This window comes from Macaca nemestrina, chromosome 4 (assembly GCF_043159975.1).
Source record: "Macaca nemestrina isolate mMacNem1 chromosome 4, mMacNem.hap1, whole genome shotgun sequence".
NCBI classification, from domain to species: Eukaryota; Metazoa; Chordata; class Mammalia; order Primates; family Cercopithecidae; genus Macaca; species Macaca nemestrina.
The window spans coordinates 30731398-30747624 of record NC_092128.1 but is presented as its reverse complement, the minus strand read 5'-3'; the positions used below and the strand labels follow the sequence as shown (position 1 = coordinate 30747624).

At 49.7% G+C, this 16227-nt stretch overlaps 1 protein-coding gene across 2 annotated transcripts; it reads left to right on the top strand.

Moving 5' to 3' along the window:
* The first annotated feature begins 584 nt into the window (after positions 1–584).
* Positions 585–14605, top strand: LE (leptin). Of its 2 annotated transcripts, none has more exons than XM_011729516.2 (3): positions 585–691; positions 11632–11803; positions 14032–14605. In XM_011729516.2, the coding sequence occupies exons 2-3, from the start codon at positions 11660–11662 to the stop codon at positions 14386–14388; spliced, it is 501 nt and encodes a 166-aa protein (XP_011727818.1). In that variant the 5' UTR covers positions 585–691; positions 11632–11659; the 3' UTR covers positions 14389–14605. The 2 variants fall into 2 exon arrangements, with proteins under 2 accessions (XP_011727818.1, XP_011727813.1); XM_011729511.2 differs by having other exon boundaries at positions 586–691; positions 14029–14605.
* Positions 14606–16227: the final 1622 nt, after the last annotated feature.

The window sequence follows — 16227 nt, the reverse complement described above, 5'->3', positions numbered from 1 at the left end:
GTCCCCAAAGGCCGCAGTGCCCGCCTGGAGTCCTCCAGAGAGCACGCACTCCCTTGGGTGCCAACCAGAGACAACTCGCCCTGAGGCTTGGAACTCGATTCTCCGCGTGCCAGAGAAGGGGTGGGACTGCAGAACCCCCCAACCCCCCATTCTGGGTAGGGGCACCTGGCGCAGGCCGGCCGCTCCCTCTAACACTGGGCTTCCCGGGCTTACAGGGCCGTCGGGGCCGAGTCCTGGTTCGCTCCCGCCCGGAGGCCGCGCCCGGGCCAGCGAGGGCGCCACCGGATGCCCCAGCCCGCTCCACGGAGCCCCTCACAGTCACCCCCGCCCCGGCCGCGCCCCGCACCTTCCCGAGGGGCCGATCCTTGCGCCATAGTCGCGCCAGAGCCTCTGGCGGGACATCGAGGACTTCTCGCTCCTGCCAGCCAACCCCAAATTTTTGGGAGGTACCCGAGGGTGCGCGCGTGGCTCCTGGTGAGCCGAGGCCCTCCCTCGAGGCCCCGCGAGGCGCACACTGCGGGCCCGGGGCTCGCAGCCGCCCCGCACGTCGCTACCCTGAGGGGCGGGGCGGAAGCTGGCGTTTGGAGTGCCCCGGGGCCTGCAGGGCAGTTGCGCAAGTTGTGAAGGGCCGCTATAAGAGGGGCGGGCAGGCATGGAGCCCCGGAGGAATCGCGGAGCCAGCGACTGCAAGGTAAGGCCCCGGCGCGCTCCTTCCTCCTTCTCTGCTGGTCTTTCTTGGCAGGCCACAGCGCCCCACCCCACTCTGGATCCCGGGGAAACTGAGTCAGGAGGGATGGCTTAGTTCTGGACTATGATAGCTTTGTACCGAGTTCTAGCCAGAGAGAAGGCTACTGGGATTGGAGGAGCGTTGGATTCGCTGCTGGGCCGTGCCGGTGCCCAAAAGGCAGGACTCTGACCTTGCAGAACTAGCCAGGTCCCTGGGAGACTGTCAGACCCACCAACCTCGTGGCATTCGCAGAGCTAAGATGCACTGGAAATTGCCTTGGGCACATCCGCAAAGATCAGGGTGTCCCACCCCGGTCTGGAGGAGATAAACTTGGGGGTAGGAGGGACGCAGATGCAAGTGATCAGTCTCAGACCTAGACATTGCCTTGCTCTGCAAGTAGGAATTCAGGCTTCATTTTCCAGGGAAGTTCCTGACTTCTGAATGGGAGGGGCTGTATAAGGTCAATGCCCAGGAGGAAGGCAATGATGAGTAGAGGTGGGGGAAACAAGTGTCAGGAAGACTCAAAAATCTTCCAGAGAAATTGTGCAGGGTCTCACCAGATCTGTCCTCAAAGCCATGCAAATTGCCTCCTTTGCAATGCATACAATGAGGTGTCGTTGGGGTTTAGAACTGGTTATTAGCGAACCTCTAGCCAGGACTGCTAAATACGCGCTGTTGGCCCACCAGCCTCACATATAGCCTTCCTTCAGTCTGTGCTTGGTTTGGATTTCACTGTGGGTACCTTCGCCTTTGCACTCCTGTTTCTATAGTTTAAAGATGGTGGTGTTTTGGGAAAGTGACTCCTTAAATACAATTAGGTCCAAGTGAGACAAGTAGCCTGGCTGTCATTTCAGAATAGCAACTTGGAAGAGGTGATTAATTTCTGTTGGAAGGGTGGTCTTTGGGGAGGTGGGCGAAGAGCAGAGACTCGGTGGTACCGTTCCAGGAGCACAAGCTCTCTTCCTTTGCAGTGCAGAATGACCTCTGGCAGCCGGGGTTGTGTTTGTTCTGTAGGATTCTGAGCTGGGCCATGGGAAGCTGGAACCGGGGAGTGTTCCCAATCTCTTTCCTATTAGGATTGTCTGCAGAACCAAATATGGAGCCTTCTAGCAACGTGAGTGCTCCTGTTCTAATGCCCTTAGAAACAAGGCCACACTGATCATCTCTCTCACTTAGGCAGGGAGACAAAGCAAGAGACAAACAGTGGATGCTTTCAGGTTCTTTCCCTTCCCAAGCAGTTGTGGACATTGGGCTGAGGGGAACTTTTCCATGTTGGCTAAAGGAGCATCCTCCTCATATTTTGTACATTTTATACCCAAAATAACTCTTCTTGGTATTTGGGGAAATATTTTCCTCCCCCTCCATTCCAGGAAATGGCTCCAAGTGCCAAGGACAGAGCCAGGGAAGTTGCAATGAATTCCTGCCCGTCAGCCCCAGGCAGATGCCTCACACGTCTGAGTGGCCCATGCAGAGCGCGGAGGTGGCCACCACGGAACCTGGGTCAATGTCCCACCCCCACTTAGAACCCCCAGGGGCGTGGGAGCCAAGGAGAAAAGAGGGGCTCCAGGAAGGTAGAGTCCTTGTGTCTTGTGCATCTGTGAACAGCACTGGTGTGATTTAAAGGAAAATTGAGCCAAATTCTCTGGCAGTCAGTTACCCCATCCCCACCGGGGTAGGAGTCTGGCAGCCGCAGCTCCATTCTGGCCGGTTGGCAGAAAGTCTTGAAATTCTTCGTCCACACATTTGTCTCAGAGAAACAGAGAGGTTGTTTCTGCTTAAAAACAACACACTTGGTGTCTGGGCTCACAGACTCCTTTGCACTTATTCCACATGTGACAGCTGATGTGCCTTGTTGCTTAGCAGACAGCATGCTACCGTCTTTCCTGCTCAGTTTGTTAGCTCTCTGGAATGGAATCTATAATCAATGCCCATACCAACATTTCACTAATACCATAGGAGATTTAGTCTCCATCTGGGTGTACATTACATTTGCTCTGGGGTGCTCCAGGCTGGGGGGGTTGCCAAGGAAGAGAAGAGAAACCGCAGAGAAGATGGGAGGGCAGAGCAGGGGTCTCTGAGAAGGGCAGGGGTCCCAGAGTGCAGGAGCAGGAGCCAGGCTCACGAATGGGTCCATGGGAGGGAGTACCTAGGGATGACAGTCAAGATGGAGCAGAGCTTAGGAAGCTGAAGGGAATCCTGGCCCACCTGGGTGCTAGAGGGCACATAGGAAGTGCAGGAAGCAGACCAAGGTCCCCAAGAAAGGGAGACTTGGACACTGAAGCATTTTCTGTCTTTATTAAGACAACTTCATAAGAATTCCTGCTGGGCCAAAGTGAATTCTAGGATGTGACTTTAAGATGGGAGCAAGTGAACCATTGAGGAGTTAGGTTACCCTGGTTAGCCAATGCAGATCGAGAATGGGAAATCTTTCATTTATTCATGCAACAAATATTTAATGAAGCCCTGCTGTGTTCCAGGCTTGTGGTAGATGCTGGAACAGGTACACGTGTCATTAACTGATCAGGGCAGCCTCTCCTTCTGAGTCTCGTTGGAGACTTCAGATGCCCCTCACACAGAGCTCGAGGGAGCCTCAAAAACTGATCAGAGGCCAGGCACCATGACTCATGCCTATAATCCCAGCACTTTGGGAGGCCAAGGCAGGTGGATCACTGGGGCCCAGGAGTTCCAGACCAGCCGGGGCAACATGGCAAAATCCCATCTCTATAAAAAAAAAAAAAAAAAAAAAAATTAACTTGATGTGGTGGTGCACACCTGTAGTCCCAGCTACTCGGGAAGCTGAGAGGTGGGAGAATTGCTTGAGCCCTGGAAGTCGGGGCGCCAGTGAGCCTTGATCACACCACTGCACTCCAGCCTGAGTGACAGAGCAAGACCCTGACACACACACACACACACACACACACACACACACACACACGATTAGAGCTGACACAGGATAGAAACCTATCTGTATCTCTGATGAGATCAGATCTTTCTGATGAACAGAAAGAATGTAACCCCTGTACTCACACCCTGTCTGAGGGTTACATATGTTAACACGATTTCTCAAATGAGGCTTTCGGTTGCAAACAAGAGAAAATCGCTCATGCTGGCCCTGTGTTTTTCAAATTGTATATTGTAATCAACATTTGAAAAAAGAGCCAAGACTCTCAAGAGTGCATTACCCATGGTAAGGGTGAATTTTATTTCTTGACACTTATTTCTCTTACATGTATCTATCTATGTCTCAAATGAAAAATAGATCTATAAAGTTGAAAGCTATCCAAGTGAGTATAAGAAAAGAGTATCTCACCCTGAAGGCTAAGGATGGGGAGAGCCACCAGGCCTCACGAGGACCCAGGAACCACAAAGAAGGCTAGGAAGGAGCACAGGTGGTGACCGTACTCCGGTTCTCAGTGGCTATGTGGGCTCTGGTCTCTCTCAGCTGTCCCATGCACATGAAGCCAAATGTGGCTACCCTAGAGCTTCTGAGCCCTCAACAGAGATGAACTGGACTTTCTGCAGCCCCACTGTAAGTTCCTAAGAGAGCAGTTGATTGACCCAATCAGGGTCAGGAGAAGGAATGTAGGAGGAAAGGGAGGAGAGAAGAGCCTCTTCGTCTCTTGCCTACCACTGGCAGTTGTAGCCAAGGGGGCTGGAGTGTAAATGCAGACATAGCCACCAAGGGTTGTGTATGTGTGTGTGTGTGTGTGTCTGTGTATGTGTGCCTTGGGTAGGTTAGATCTCCCAGCAGGTCCCTACTAAACAGACTTAAGTCCCCCAAATTTTAGCTCTCCAGCCTCACACACTCCACCCCTCTACCATAGTGAATTCTCCCAAACCAACCATGGCTTTCTTCAACTCCGGAGCTTGGCCTGGAATGCCCTGCTTCACCTCTTTTCCCTGGGGAATGCCTGTCTTTCAGGCCTCAATTCACATACTGCCTCCCTTTCAAAGCTCTCCTCCCGTCCCTAGAGTCCCTCTTCCCCTTTGTTCTTTGGGTTCTATGCTTCTTCCCTCATAAGCTCCACCAGGTTGTGTTAAAATGAGTTGTTCAAGCTTCTGTCTGTTCCAGTAGATTCTGAGCAACTTGGAGAACCAAGATCCAAACTTCACTGTCTTTATTTCCTCCTTTGTTCTTTCCTCATCCCCAGGTCCCTTCCAACTTGGAGTTGGAAGAAAGGAAGTTATGAAGAAAGGAAGGAAGGAAGGGTGGGAGGGAAAAACAGGAGGGAGTCCCATGGGAGAATGTGTACAGGGAGAGAACTCAGACTAGCTAAAGGTTTTCCCCTATAATTAATAGTAAATACCATGTTACCTGAATTTAATTCACAGTAGCATACCAAAGACTCTCTTTGCTCTCCCCACTGCTATTATCAGAAGGCTGTGGGCAGGCGTGATTTTGGCTCAGGAGGCCCTCCAGCCTGGATCTAGAGAGCAGCAGACATCTCTGCCCATCTCAACTCCCACTTTGACACTGAGGTCCCCAGGATGGAGGGTCTGCCTCTATCTGCCTTGTCCCCTGCAATGGCGGGAAGGTGATGGAGCTCAGGTCTAGAGGCTACCAGCTTCTTAGGGAGGTAGGAGGTGGAGGGTGGGGTAGGGGTCCTGCACACAACCACCAAGTGGGGATGGGGTTGAGGGCCCACCTGAGGATGAGTAATAGTGAGGCTGGCGCAGAGGACCCAGGTGGAGGCAGACAGCAGAATTTGTGGTGGGGTGGATGGCACATTATATAAGCCTCTCTTGCTGCCCTGTTTACTGAGATTGTTTCATTATCTCTTTTGGTTTTTGTTTTTAAGAGATGGGGTCTCGCTCTGTCACACTGACTGGAGTGCAGTGTGTGATCATAGTTATGATCACTGCAGCCTCGACATCCTGGGCTCAAGCAAACTTCCCACCTTGGCCTCCCCAGTAGCTAGGACCACAAGCATTTGCCACCACACCCAGCTAATTTTTAATTTTTTTTTTTTTTTTTTTTTTAGGGATGGGGTCTTGCTGTGTTGCCTAGGCTGGTCTTGAACTCCTGGGCTCAAGCGATCCTCCTGCCTTGGCCTCCCAAAGTCCTGGATTATAGGCTGAGCCACCGCACCCAGCCACGTTTCATCCGTGCAGCCCCAGGGGCTCCACGTTCTACTTTTTCTCATTTCTTCTCCAGGGCACCCATGGCTAGGGATGAGGGTAGAAGATGGGGCAGCAGGGCCTTGATTAAAGGAGAAGGAAGGCAGCCTGTGGAGAAGGTGGCCCAGGGAATGCAGAGAGGAGCAGGCTGTGAGGGAGATAGCAGAGTGCAGGCTGCATCCCAAATGAGCACACCGCCCACTGCGAGCCCACCACCTGCCTAGAGACCCCTCTCCTCTCCAGCATCTGCTCCAGTAGCTCTCAGAGGAAAGAATGATGCTGTATCAACATTTCATCAGCTCATCTTTTCACTCTAAGAAAATGGCAGCTCCTAAATGTTCAAAACTGCTTTGGAAACTTCTGGAGAGAGGTTTTACAGCTCAAGCAGACAGCTGACCGCGGCCTTTCTTTCACCCCAACCCATGCTCTCCCCGTGCTTTCCTGCCACTGTTGCAGTGGGCCCTTGGGTCCTACATTTGCAGCCATTTGTCTCTGAGCTCAGACTTCCAATTCCAAGCGGCAGTTGGACAGGGTCACCAACATGTCCAGCCAGTACTAGGACATCAGCAGGAGCCCAACCACCTCTTTCCAAAACCTCTCCTCATGTGTCTCCTAGTTTCCATCTCCATCCTTCTAGTCAGCCAGGCTGAAAACACTTGCTCCTCAGGGTGCAGAAGGAAAAGCTTTGTCTCCATACCTGGTGCTCACTGCCCCTGCGATCCCAGCCCAAGTCCTCCCCGACTCCTCATCCTGGTGTCAGCTGGAAGCCGCCATCTCCTAAACCCACCTGTGTTCTTCTGCCTCTGCCAGGGCTGCCCTCTCCTCCACCTTCACAAACTCAATTCCTACCCATTCTCAGGTCCCTTATCAAATGCCACCTCCTCCGTGATGCCTCCCTGATTCCTCTGCTGGAAATAATGGTGATGACAGCTAAGGTGTTGGAGTTGGCTATGTGCCAGGCAAGAAGTTAGCACTTTACCTGCTTTATCTCATTTCAGCCACATAACAGCGACAGGTGGCATTATGATTCATATCATCCCCATCTGATAGCCAGGAAAACTGAGTCCCAGAGAGGTTAGCCACTTTCCTAGGGCCCTGTGCTCTGACTCAAGCACAGCTCTGAGGAACTCTAGCATTCCTCAGTTTAAGCATCATGACTTTCTTTGCTGAGTCACCCAAGGTATTTCTTCTGTTTGAATGTTCTTCCTTGGCCGGGCGCATTGGCTCAGGCCCGATGCGGTGGCTCACGGCTGTAATCTCAACACTTTGGGAGGCCGAGGTCGGCAGATCATCTGAGATCAGGAGTTCAAGACCAGCCTGGCCAACATGGTGAAACCTGCCTCTATTAAAAATACAAAAAAATGAGGCCGGGCGTGGTGGCTCACACCTGTAATCCCAGCACTTTGGGAGGCCGAGGCAGGTGGATCACCTGAGGTCAGGAGTTTGAGACCAGCCTGGCCAACATGGTGAAACCCCATCTCTACTAAAAATACAAAAAATTAGCTGGACATGGTTGCAGGCGCCTATAATCCCAGCTACTTGGGAGGCTGAGGCAGGAGAATGGCTTGAACCTGGGAGGCAGAGGTTGCCGTGAGCCGAGATTGCACCATTGCACTCCAGCCTGGGCAACAAGAGGGAAACATAGTATTAAAAAAAAAAAAATTATCCGGGCCTGGTGGTGCATGCCTGTAATTATAGCTACTCAGGAGGATGAAGCAAGAGAATTGCTTGAACCCAGGAGGCAGAGATTACAGTGAGCTGAGATCACACCACTGCACTCCAGCCTAGGTAAAAAACAAGACTCCATCTCAAAAATAAATAAATAAAAATAAATGTTCTTCCTTGCACTGAAGTTACATATGTAAATTCCCAAACCAGTTGCTTAAGGGCACAGTTTTGTTCTTTACTTATATTTTTAACAAATATCTTATGTAAGTAGTTGACAAAATCAAATACTGTGTACGCTACCTAGGCTTCCCTGGGAAAGCCATCAGCCTCTGCCCCATCCCTTCCCACTCCTGATTGCACTTTTCTGTGGTTCCATATCTTTTTCATGTCTGTTTCTGGCCCACAGTGGGCGATCAATACATATTAGAAGCCAACCATCAACCCTATATTGAGTAATTATGGGGTGTCAGGCACTATGCTTAATGAAATTGTATTAGGCTTGTACAAAAGTAATTGTGGTTTTTTTTTTTTTTTGAGACGGAGTCTTGCTCTGTTGCCCAGGCTGGACTGCAGTGGCCGGATCTCAGCTCACTGCAAGCTCCGCCTCCCGGGTTTACGCCATTCTCCTGCCTCAGCCTCCCGAGCAGCTGGGACTACAGGCGCCCGCCACCTCGCCCAGCTAGATTTTTGTATTTTTTAGTAGAGACGGGGTTTCACCGTGTTAGCCAGGATGGTCTCGATCTCCTGACCTCGTGATCCGCCCGTCTCGGCCTCCCAAAGTGCAGTAATTGTGGTTTTTAAGAGTAATGGCAAAAACAGCAGTTACTTTTGCACCAACTATTTGCTGCCTTGAATTATCCCTCCTCTCCTTGTCCCTAAACCCTGCTCCTCCTCCTCCCAGTCATTCTTCTTTCCCTTGTTGGGCCATGGCCAGGCCCCACCCAGGTACTAAGACTTAGGTGAACCAAGGAAGACTTAATGCCCACTCTTTTCAGATGCCCATGTTGGCATGCGTTAAGTTGGTTAGCATTAAGTTTGGCTGCATTTAGCAGAGACCCAAAAGAACAGTGGCTTTTAAAAGGCAGAGGTTATGTCTCTCACACACACCCAGCACAAGTCCAGAGATAGGTAGTCCAAGACCAGCATGGCATCTCAGCTCCATGAACCTCAGGAACCGAGCTCCTGCAGCTCCCTGCCCTGCTGTTGATAAGGTGAGGCCTTCATCCCCCTGGTTCAAGATGGTGCTAGAACGTTGGCTACCATATCTACAGTCCGGGCATCAGAATGGAGCAAGGGATGAAAAAGGAAGAGAAGAAGGCACACGGCAGTTCCTGAGAGCTGGCACAAGACACTTCTGCTTATATTTCACTGGCCAGAATTTAGTCACATGGCCACACCTAGTTGGGAGACTCTGAAACGTAAAGTAGTTATTCTAGATGGCCATATCCCTACCTAAGACTTGGAGTTTTCTATGACTGGGGAAGAACGGAAGACAAGATACTGGGAAAGACTAGCAGCCTCTACTAAAGGGGTGATCTGTGTTGATGTGTGTATGTGACGTGTGTATGAGTATTTGTGTTATGTGTTGTGTGTTGGTGGGGCAGATTCTTGCGAGCACTTTGCTCTCAGATGGACCTGCTACCAGTTCTCTCTGCAGACCCTCATGGGTTTCCCCTAAACCTGGCCTCTCCTATAAGGCAGCCTTACTCAGCGGCAGCTTCTCATCTCCATGTTTTCAAGGAACCACAATTTATTTCCAGCATCCACTGAAGCATATTATCCATGGTGATAGAGGCGGCTTATAAAACTGTTTTTCCACTTAGGTATTAGAGGATGGCCATTATATGAGAGTGACTATGACCACAGTTAATCTGGTAATAAATTCTCTTGAGTAGGAGGGTGTCATCAACACGTGAATCTTAGAAAAGGAGGCAAGCTGATCTTGTGCGGCGTGGGGAAGACCCAGAGACACCAGCGCCCTGTTGAGATAGCCTGTGGGAGGCAGTGGGCCAAATACTTGATTCACAGTTGGCTACAGGTAGTGTTGCCCTGCATTTCAAGCCCTGCCTGGTAATTATAATAATTTACTCCCCTCACCCTGCTCTGGACATGCACATGATGGCCAGGGGCTTCACAGGTTCATCTCATTTACCCTTTTGAGCCAAGTGGTGGTGTTAGCTCCATTTTGCTGAAAGGAAAGGATGCTTTAAGGAAGCAATTTTCCCAGAGACACAAAGCTAACAAGAGTGGAGCCTGAGCTGGAGCCTCGGAGCCTAATCACTACACCCGCCCATCTCTGCTAGGGTTTCATGAAATCGTATTGGGGATTAGCACTATTTAACTCTGTTACACAGACATTTGGTGTATTACTCAGGTAACAAGTAGTTAATAGAGGAAGTTTTACTTTTTTAAGACATAAATTTGCCTTTTCCCAAATTACTTGGTACATAGTACTTTTCATGTTTGAAGTTGAGATGGGGGTACAATACCATAGCTTCATTCCAGAGCAGGGTATTCATTCCAAATGCCATGTTCCCAGCAGATGCCCTTGACTGGAAATTGGGGTGTGATTTGGGCTTTTCCTTAAATCTTTGAGGGGCTGGAGGGGTGGGTGGCTTGCACTCCTGCTCTCTGGATCTGAATCCTGACTCTGACATGGACCTGTTTGACTTTGAGCAAGTTGACTCCTCTTCCTGAGCCCCATATTTTTCTCTTCTGTAAAATTCAGATTTAAAAAACTGTTTGATCAAACATTATAAATAATATATAAATAATATAAATAATATATAGACAGACTGCTTGTTTTTATTGTATTGCCAGAAATGAAACCTACTAATATTGCCATCTATGGACAGAAAATGTATTACCTGTTTTCATCAAGACCCAGACGACGAAGAACATGAAAAGCAGAGATTAACTTTACTACCCTCTCCAGAACCTTCATCCTAATATTTACTTACATTTTATTATTATTTCAGGCTCATGCACATATACTTAGCATGGATCATTGGCCACAGACTTGCATACATTTAACTTTATTACCTTTTGCCTCATGTATCTCATTAAAACTTTGCTGCTTAATCAAGGATCTGCATATTATTTTAATTTTAGAATTCACAGTTCCAAGACTTTGGAAGTTTCAAGCGTTCTGGGTGAATGTGTTATGCTCTCTCCCGCCGCCATGTCTTTATGCCCCCTGATTTCTCAGCTACTATGGCAACCACTTTCTACTCTTAGTAGCCCATATTCAGTCCAATCCCCAGCTCAGGAGACACTTCTTCCAGGGAGCCCCCTGTGCGCTCTGGTGGTATCTCGTACCTGCCCTTTTTGCAAAGCTCTTTCCTCCTGGCTTAGAATGGCCCATTGACCTGTTTGCTTCTCCTATTAAACTGTAAGCCACTCGAGGGTAGAGAGCATCTGTTGTTCACTATTGCATCCTCGGTGCCGAGCACTGTGTCTGACATATTATTTAGAAGGTCAGTAAGTGCTAGTGGGATTCAGGCTCCCAGTGGGTGGGAGAGAAAGGAAGTAAGGAAGCAAGTGGTAAAGGACATCACAGAGTATCAGCTTCTGTGAGAGAGAAATGCAGAGGACAGGTGAGTAGCATAATCGCTAACGATAGGGTAATGATAGAGCACATTTCACAACACTTTCAAGCCCTTTCACATGCATTATCTAATTTGATCCTCATAAAAGCCTAGAGACAGGTGTATTACAGGGATGAAGGTGGAGAATTTTGTAAATTAAAATTATTCAGTGAGTAAATGACTGGGTTCAAACCAGGCCTTAAAAATCTGTTCTTTTTCCCTTGAAGCACGCAATGAAGTCTACATCATCCCTACCATGTCCATTTGATCACACCCTGGCCTCACAGCTCTGTGGTCTACAGGATACCTCATGGTGGTTTTATTGACCAGACAATAATCCTCTTCCTAAGAGGATGTATTTCATTAATACATAGGTAGATAATGAATTGTCTTTGACTTTGAGGGGATGGTAGCCAGGGCAAAAAGCAAAGCTGATTTTCATTTCCATCCAGTAATGTGGTTGGTAATGGGTCAGATGGATGTATTCTGAGATACCAGCTCCTTGCAATGTGTGGTTCCTTCTGTTTTCAGGCCCAAGAAGCACATCCTGGGAAGGAAAATGTATTGGAGAACCCTGTGGGGATTCTTGTGGCTTTGGCCCTATCTGTTCTACATCCAAGCTGTGCCCATCCAAAAAGTCCAAAGTGACACCAAAACCCTCATCAAGACAATTGTCACCAGGATCAATGACATTTCACACACGGTAAGGAGAGTCTGCGGGGACAAAGTGGAACTGCAGCCAGCCTAGCACTGGTTCCTGGTGGGCCTGGACCCAGATAGTCCAAGAAACATTTATTGAATGCCTCCTGAATGCCAGGCACCTACTGGAAGCTGAGAAGGATTTGAAAGCACAGGGCTCCACTCTTTCTGGTTGTTTCTTTTGGCCCCTCTACCTGCTGGGATTCCATGGGTGAGTGGTTCTAATTCTAAACCACCCCAAGAACATTTGACTTTGCTACATGTTTCCATTTTAAAAATCATAGGATTTGGGCTGGGTGTGGTGGCTTGTACCTGTCATCCCAGCACTTTGGGAGGCCAAAGCAGGAGGATCACTTGAGTCCAGGAGTTCAAGACTAGCCTGGGCAGCATAGGGAGATCCCATCTCTACAAAAATAATAAAAAATATTAGCTGGGCATGGTGGTGTGTACCTGTGGTCCCAGCTAGGGGAGGCTGAGATGGGAGGATCACCTGAGCCTGGGAGGTTGAGGCTGCAGTGGGCCATGATTGTGCCACCGCGTTCCAGCCTGGGCAACAGAGCAAGACCCTATCTCAAAATAAATAAATAAATAAAAATCTTAGGATTTGATTAGGCATGATGGGTCACATCTGTAAGCTTTAGGAGGCCAAGGCAGGAGGATCAGTTGAGGCCAGGGGTTCAAGACCATCCTGGGCAACATGGCAAGACTTCTATCTCTAATTTTTTTTAAAAAAATTAAAAATAAGAAAAAATCATAGGATTATCTGATATCATGAGGCCTTGGGTGCTTATTTTCACTCTACTAAGGGGAAACCCAGGCCTCAGAGATTAGCTGAGCCACATGCAGGCACAGCCATTGTCTCTTTCCTTCCTCTCCCCTCTGTCCCTGCCTTCTGCGCTCGCCTTCCTCCCTGACTTCACTTCCTTGAATCTTAGTGCCTACGACTAGAGGGAGCCATGAAGTTCCTTGCAGCCCATTGGCTGTGCAAGACCCCCAGCAGCATCTCCTCGGGGCCTCTATCCCATCTCTAGATGTGCTTGTCATTAGGGTTCTTGTAGTTCCAGTTGATCTCTGGCCCCACCTCTAGAAGATACCCAAAAGAGTGAGTCTACCCTTTTTCACATTCAGCCCTCTACTGATTTGCAAATAGGAGTCAGTGCCCACCCTGGTCTTTTCTCTGGAGTCCAGTAGGCCTAGACCTTCTGCCATTTTCCTGATGAGGTCTATATTTGAAATTAGGAAGATTAAGTTTGAATCTTCACATTTCTGATGTCTAGGAGATCTTCAGCAAGTTCCTTAATGTCTTTAAGCCTTGGTTTCATCATCTGGATAATAGGGATATCACACACTATTCAGAAGGTTGTTATGAGACCTAAATTAGCTAAAGCAGGTGAATCCTCCTTACTCCCTGCATGCAGCTCTCCGGAGACATCTCCTGGTCATTGTGGGTGTCTCATGGTGGTCTTGGGCAGTTAAGGAGAAGTTAGGTGTCCAGAAGCAAAGATGGCTCAGAACTAGATAGAGTCTTGGGCATTTTGTAGAGAAAAACTCTTGTCTCCTTTCAAAAATAATTTTAAAAAATTAGCTGGGCATATTAGCCACTCAGCAAGGCTGCACGTGATAGCTCCTGAGTGCCCCATCTTTGGGTGGTGTCAATACACGATATCACGGGAGCCCAGGGTAGTCACCACGGAGGTGTCAGCCTCAGTGCTGTGGGCAGATGGATGGGGAGAGCCCTCCCGGAACTGGAGTCACTGGAGCAGGGTTGGGGACCTCACTGAGGGTACGACCTTGATCTCTAAGGAGGAGGGACTGCCTGGAAAAGCTGACTGGGAGAGAGGACTCGGCTGGGGGTGAAAGGGACTAGAGAAAGCAGGGGGTGGGGGTGCTTATGCAGGACCTCAGATTCCTGGGGAACAGACTCCACTAAATAAGACACAGGAAACCACGGCTGATTCTTCAGCAGAGGCCATGCAGAGACAGGAATGACCTGAGAAAGTCGGGAAGTGGAGGGAAGGATGGTGTGGGAAGAGCAGGAATCTTGGAGACCATCTTAGAGGCTTGGCAGTCACCTGGGCACAAGATACAAGGGCCTGAGCCAAAGTGGTGAGGGAGGGTGGAAGGAGGCAGCCAAGAGAATGACCCTCCATGCCCACGGGAAGGTGGAAGGCTCTGAGAGTGATTCCTCCCACGTGCTGAGCACTTGTTCTCCCTCTTCCTCCCGCATAGCAGTCGGTCTCCTCCAAACAGAGGGTCACTGGTTTGGACTTCATTCCTGGGCTCCACCCCGTCCTGACCTTATCCCAGATGGACCAGACACTGGCAATCTACCAACAGATCCTCATCAATCTGCCTTCCAGAAACGTGATCCAAATATCCAACGACTTGGAGAATCTCCGGGACCTTCTTCACCTGCTGGCCTTCTCTAAGAGCTGCCATTTGCCCTTGGCCAGTGGCCTGGAGACCTTGGAGAGCCTGGGGGATGTCCTGGAAGCTTCACTCTACTCCACGGAGGTGGTGGCCCTGAGCAGGCTGCAGGGGTCTCTGCAGGACATGCTGTGGCAGCTGGACCTCAGCCCTGGGTGCTGAGGCCTTGAAGGTCACTCTTCCTGCAAGGACTACATTGAGGGAAGGAACTCTGGCTTCTAGGTGTCTCCAGGAGACCATGAGAGCTGGGTGCGGTGGCTCACAAATGTAATCTGAGCACTTTGGGAGGGCAAGGTGGGTGAATCACCTGATGTCAGGAGTTCAAGACCAGCCTGGCCAAATGGCAAAACCCCGTCTCTAATAAAAATATAAAAATCAACCAAGAGTGGTGGCGCATACTTGTAATCCCAACTACTTGGGAGGCTGAGGTGGGAGAATCACTTGAACCCAGGAGGCAGAGGTTATAGTGAGCCAACATCTCGCCACTGCACTCCAACCTGGGTGACACAGGGAGACTCCATCTCAAAAAAAAAAAAAAAAAAAAAAATCACAGTCATTGTTTCCCTGTTCCTCACCCCATCCACTCTTCTTCATTTGCATATATTTTACTTGTACATTTGCTTAATTAATATCTACCCCAATAAGAATGTAGGCTCTGCTGGGCACAGTGGCTCACTCCTGTAATCCCAGCACTTTGGGAGGCCGAGGCAGGTGGATCATCTGAGGTCAGGAGTTTGGAACCAGCCTGACTAACATGGTGAAACCCCGTCTCTACTAAAAATACAAAAAAATTAGCCAGGGGTGCTGGCGGGAGCCTGTAATCCAGCTGCTCGGGAGGATGAGGCAGGAGAATCGCTTGAACCTGGGAGGCAGAAGTTGTAGTGAGCCGAGATTGTGCCATTGCACTCCAGCCTGGGCAACAAGAGCGAAACTCCATCTCAAAAAAAAAGAATGTAGGCTCCCAGCGAGCAGGGATTGTCTTTTGGTCTGTTTTGTTTCCCGCTAGATCCCCAGCACCTAGGCTAGATCCTGGCACCAAGTAAGTACAACCTGTTGGCTGAATGGGTCTCTAACCTCAAGAGCTGATGCCCCATGTCCCCTTTGCATTTGGGTACAAAGAAGATGTATGAGGGGAGGTGGAATGCTGGGCAGTCTGTCAACTTAGAGGATTCCAAGCCAGACATGGTTGCCAAAGTTTTGTCACGTGGACAAGACTGGAGGGAGCTAGGGGATCAGCAAGTGGAACGTGGCGGAAGGCAAGCTTTGACTTAGTCTCCCCATCAGAACTACTGTCCGATAGAAGGGCCAGCAGGGGGAGGCTGTGGGCAGATTGCTGTGGCAATGGCGCCCAGGTGTGACTCCTGCCTTCTGGTGTCCACCCCCAAGGTAGGCTCCCCGTAACACTGACACTGGACTTGGCCACGTGACCTGCTTGCCACAGTGGGACAACAGCAAACAAGACATAAGCAAAGGTTGGAAAAGTGCTTGCCTGTGGGGGCTTGTCCTCTCTCGCTGCAGGGAAGTCTTCAGCCACCATGCGAAGGAGCCCAGACTGGCCTCCAAGAGGATAAGCAACCCTGTGGAGAGAGACCCCAGCCTTCCCAGCTGTATTAGTTGGTCTTTTTTGTTTTTCCTTTATTTTCTGATGCTGTGACAACTTGGGACCTCACTGATACCTCAGGGACCAATTCTCCCAGGGTTAGCTAATTCCCAGAGATAGCAAACAGCTCAAGGGGTGCATACCTTTCAAATGCAGACCAACCAATCTAGAGCCCACACCCCAACCACCTCCTCTATTGGGCTGCCATTCTCAGGGCCACTATCCCCTGCCCTAATCTTCCCAGGGCCAGGTACCAGACAACTAGAGCCAGCCCCTATGCTCCAGAGCCCACTGAAATTACTCAAACTAGCCAATCCTAAACCTGCTTACCCTCACTTGCCTTGCTTTTCCTATGCAGTTGAACTAGTGTTCAAACCATGTCAACAGGAATAATTCTCTAT

Excerpts from the sequence above, each read along its gene's own strand:
- LE (XM_011729511.2), top strand. The coding sequence starts at position 11,660 with ATGTATTGGAGAACCCTGTGGGGATTCTTGTGGCTTTGGCCCTATCTG. Across the intron at positions 11,804-14,028 it reads TCAATGACATTTCACACACG|CAGTCGGTCTCCTCCAAACA; the intron begins GTAAGGAGAGTC and ends CCTCCCGCATAG.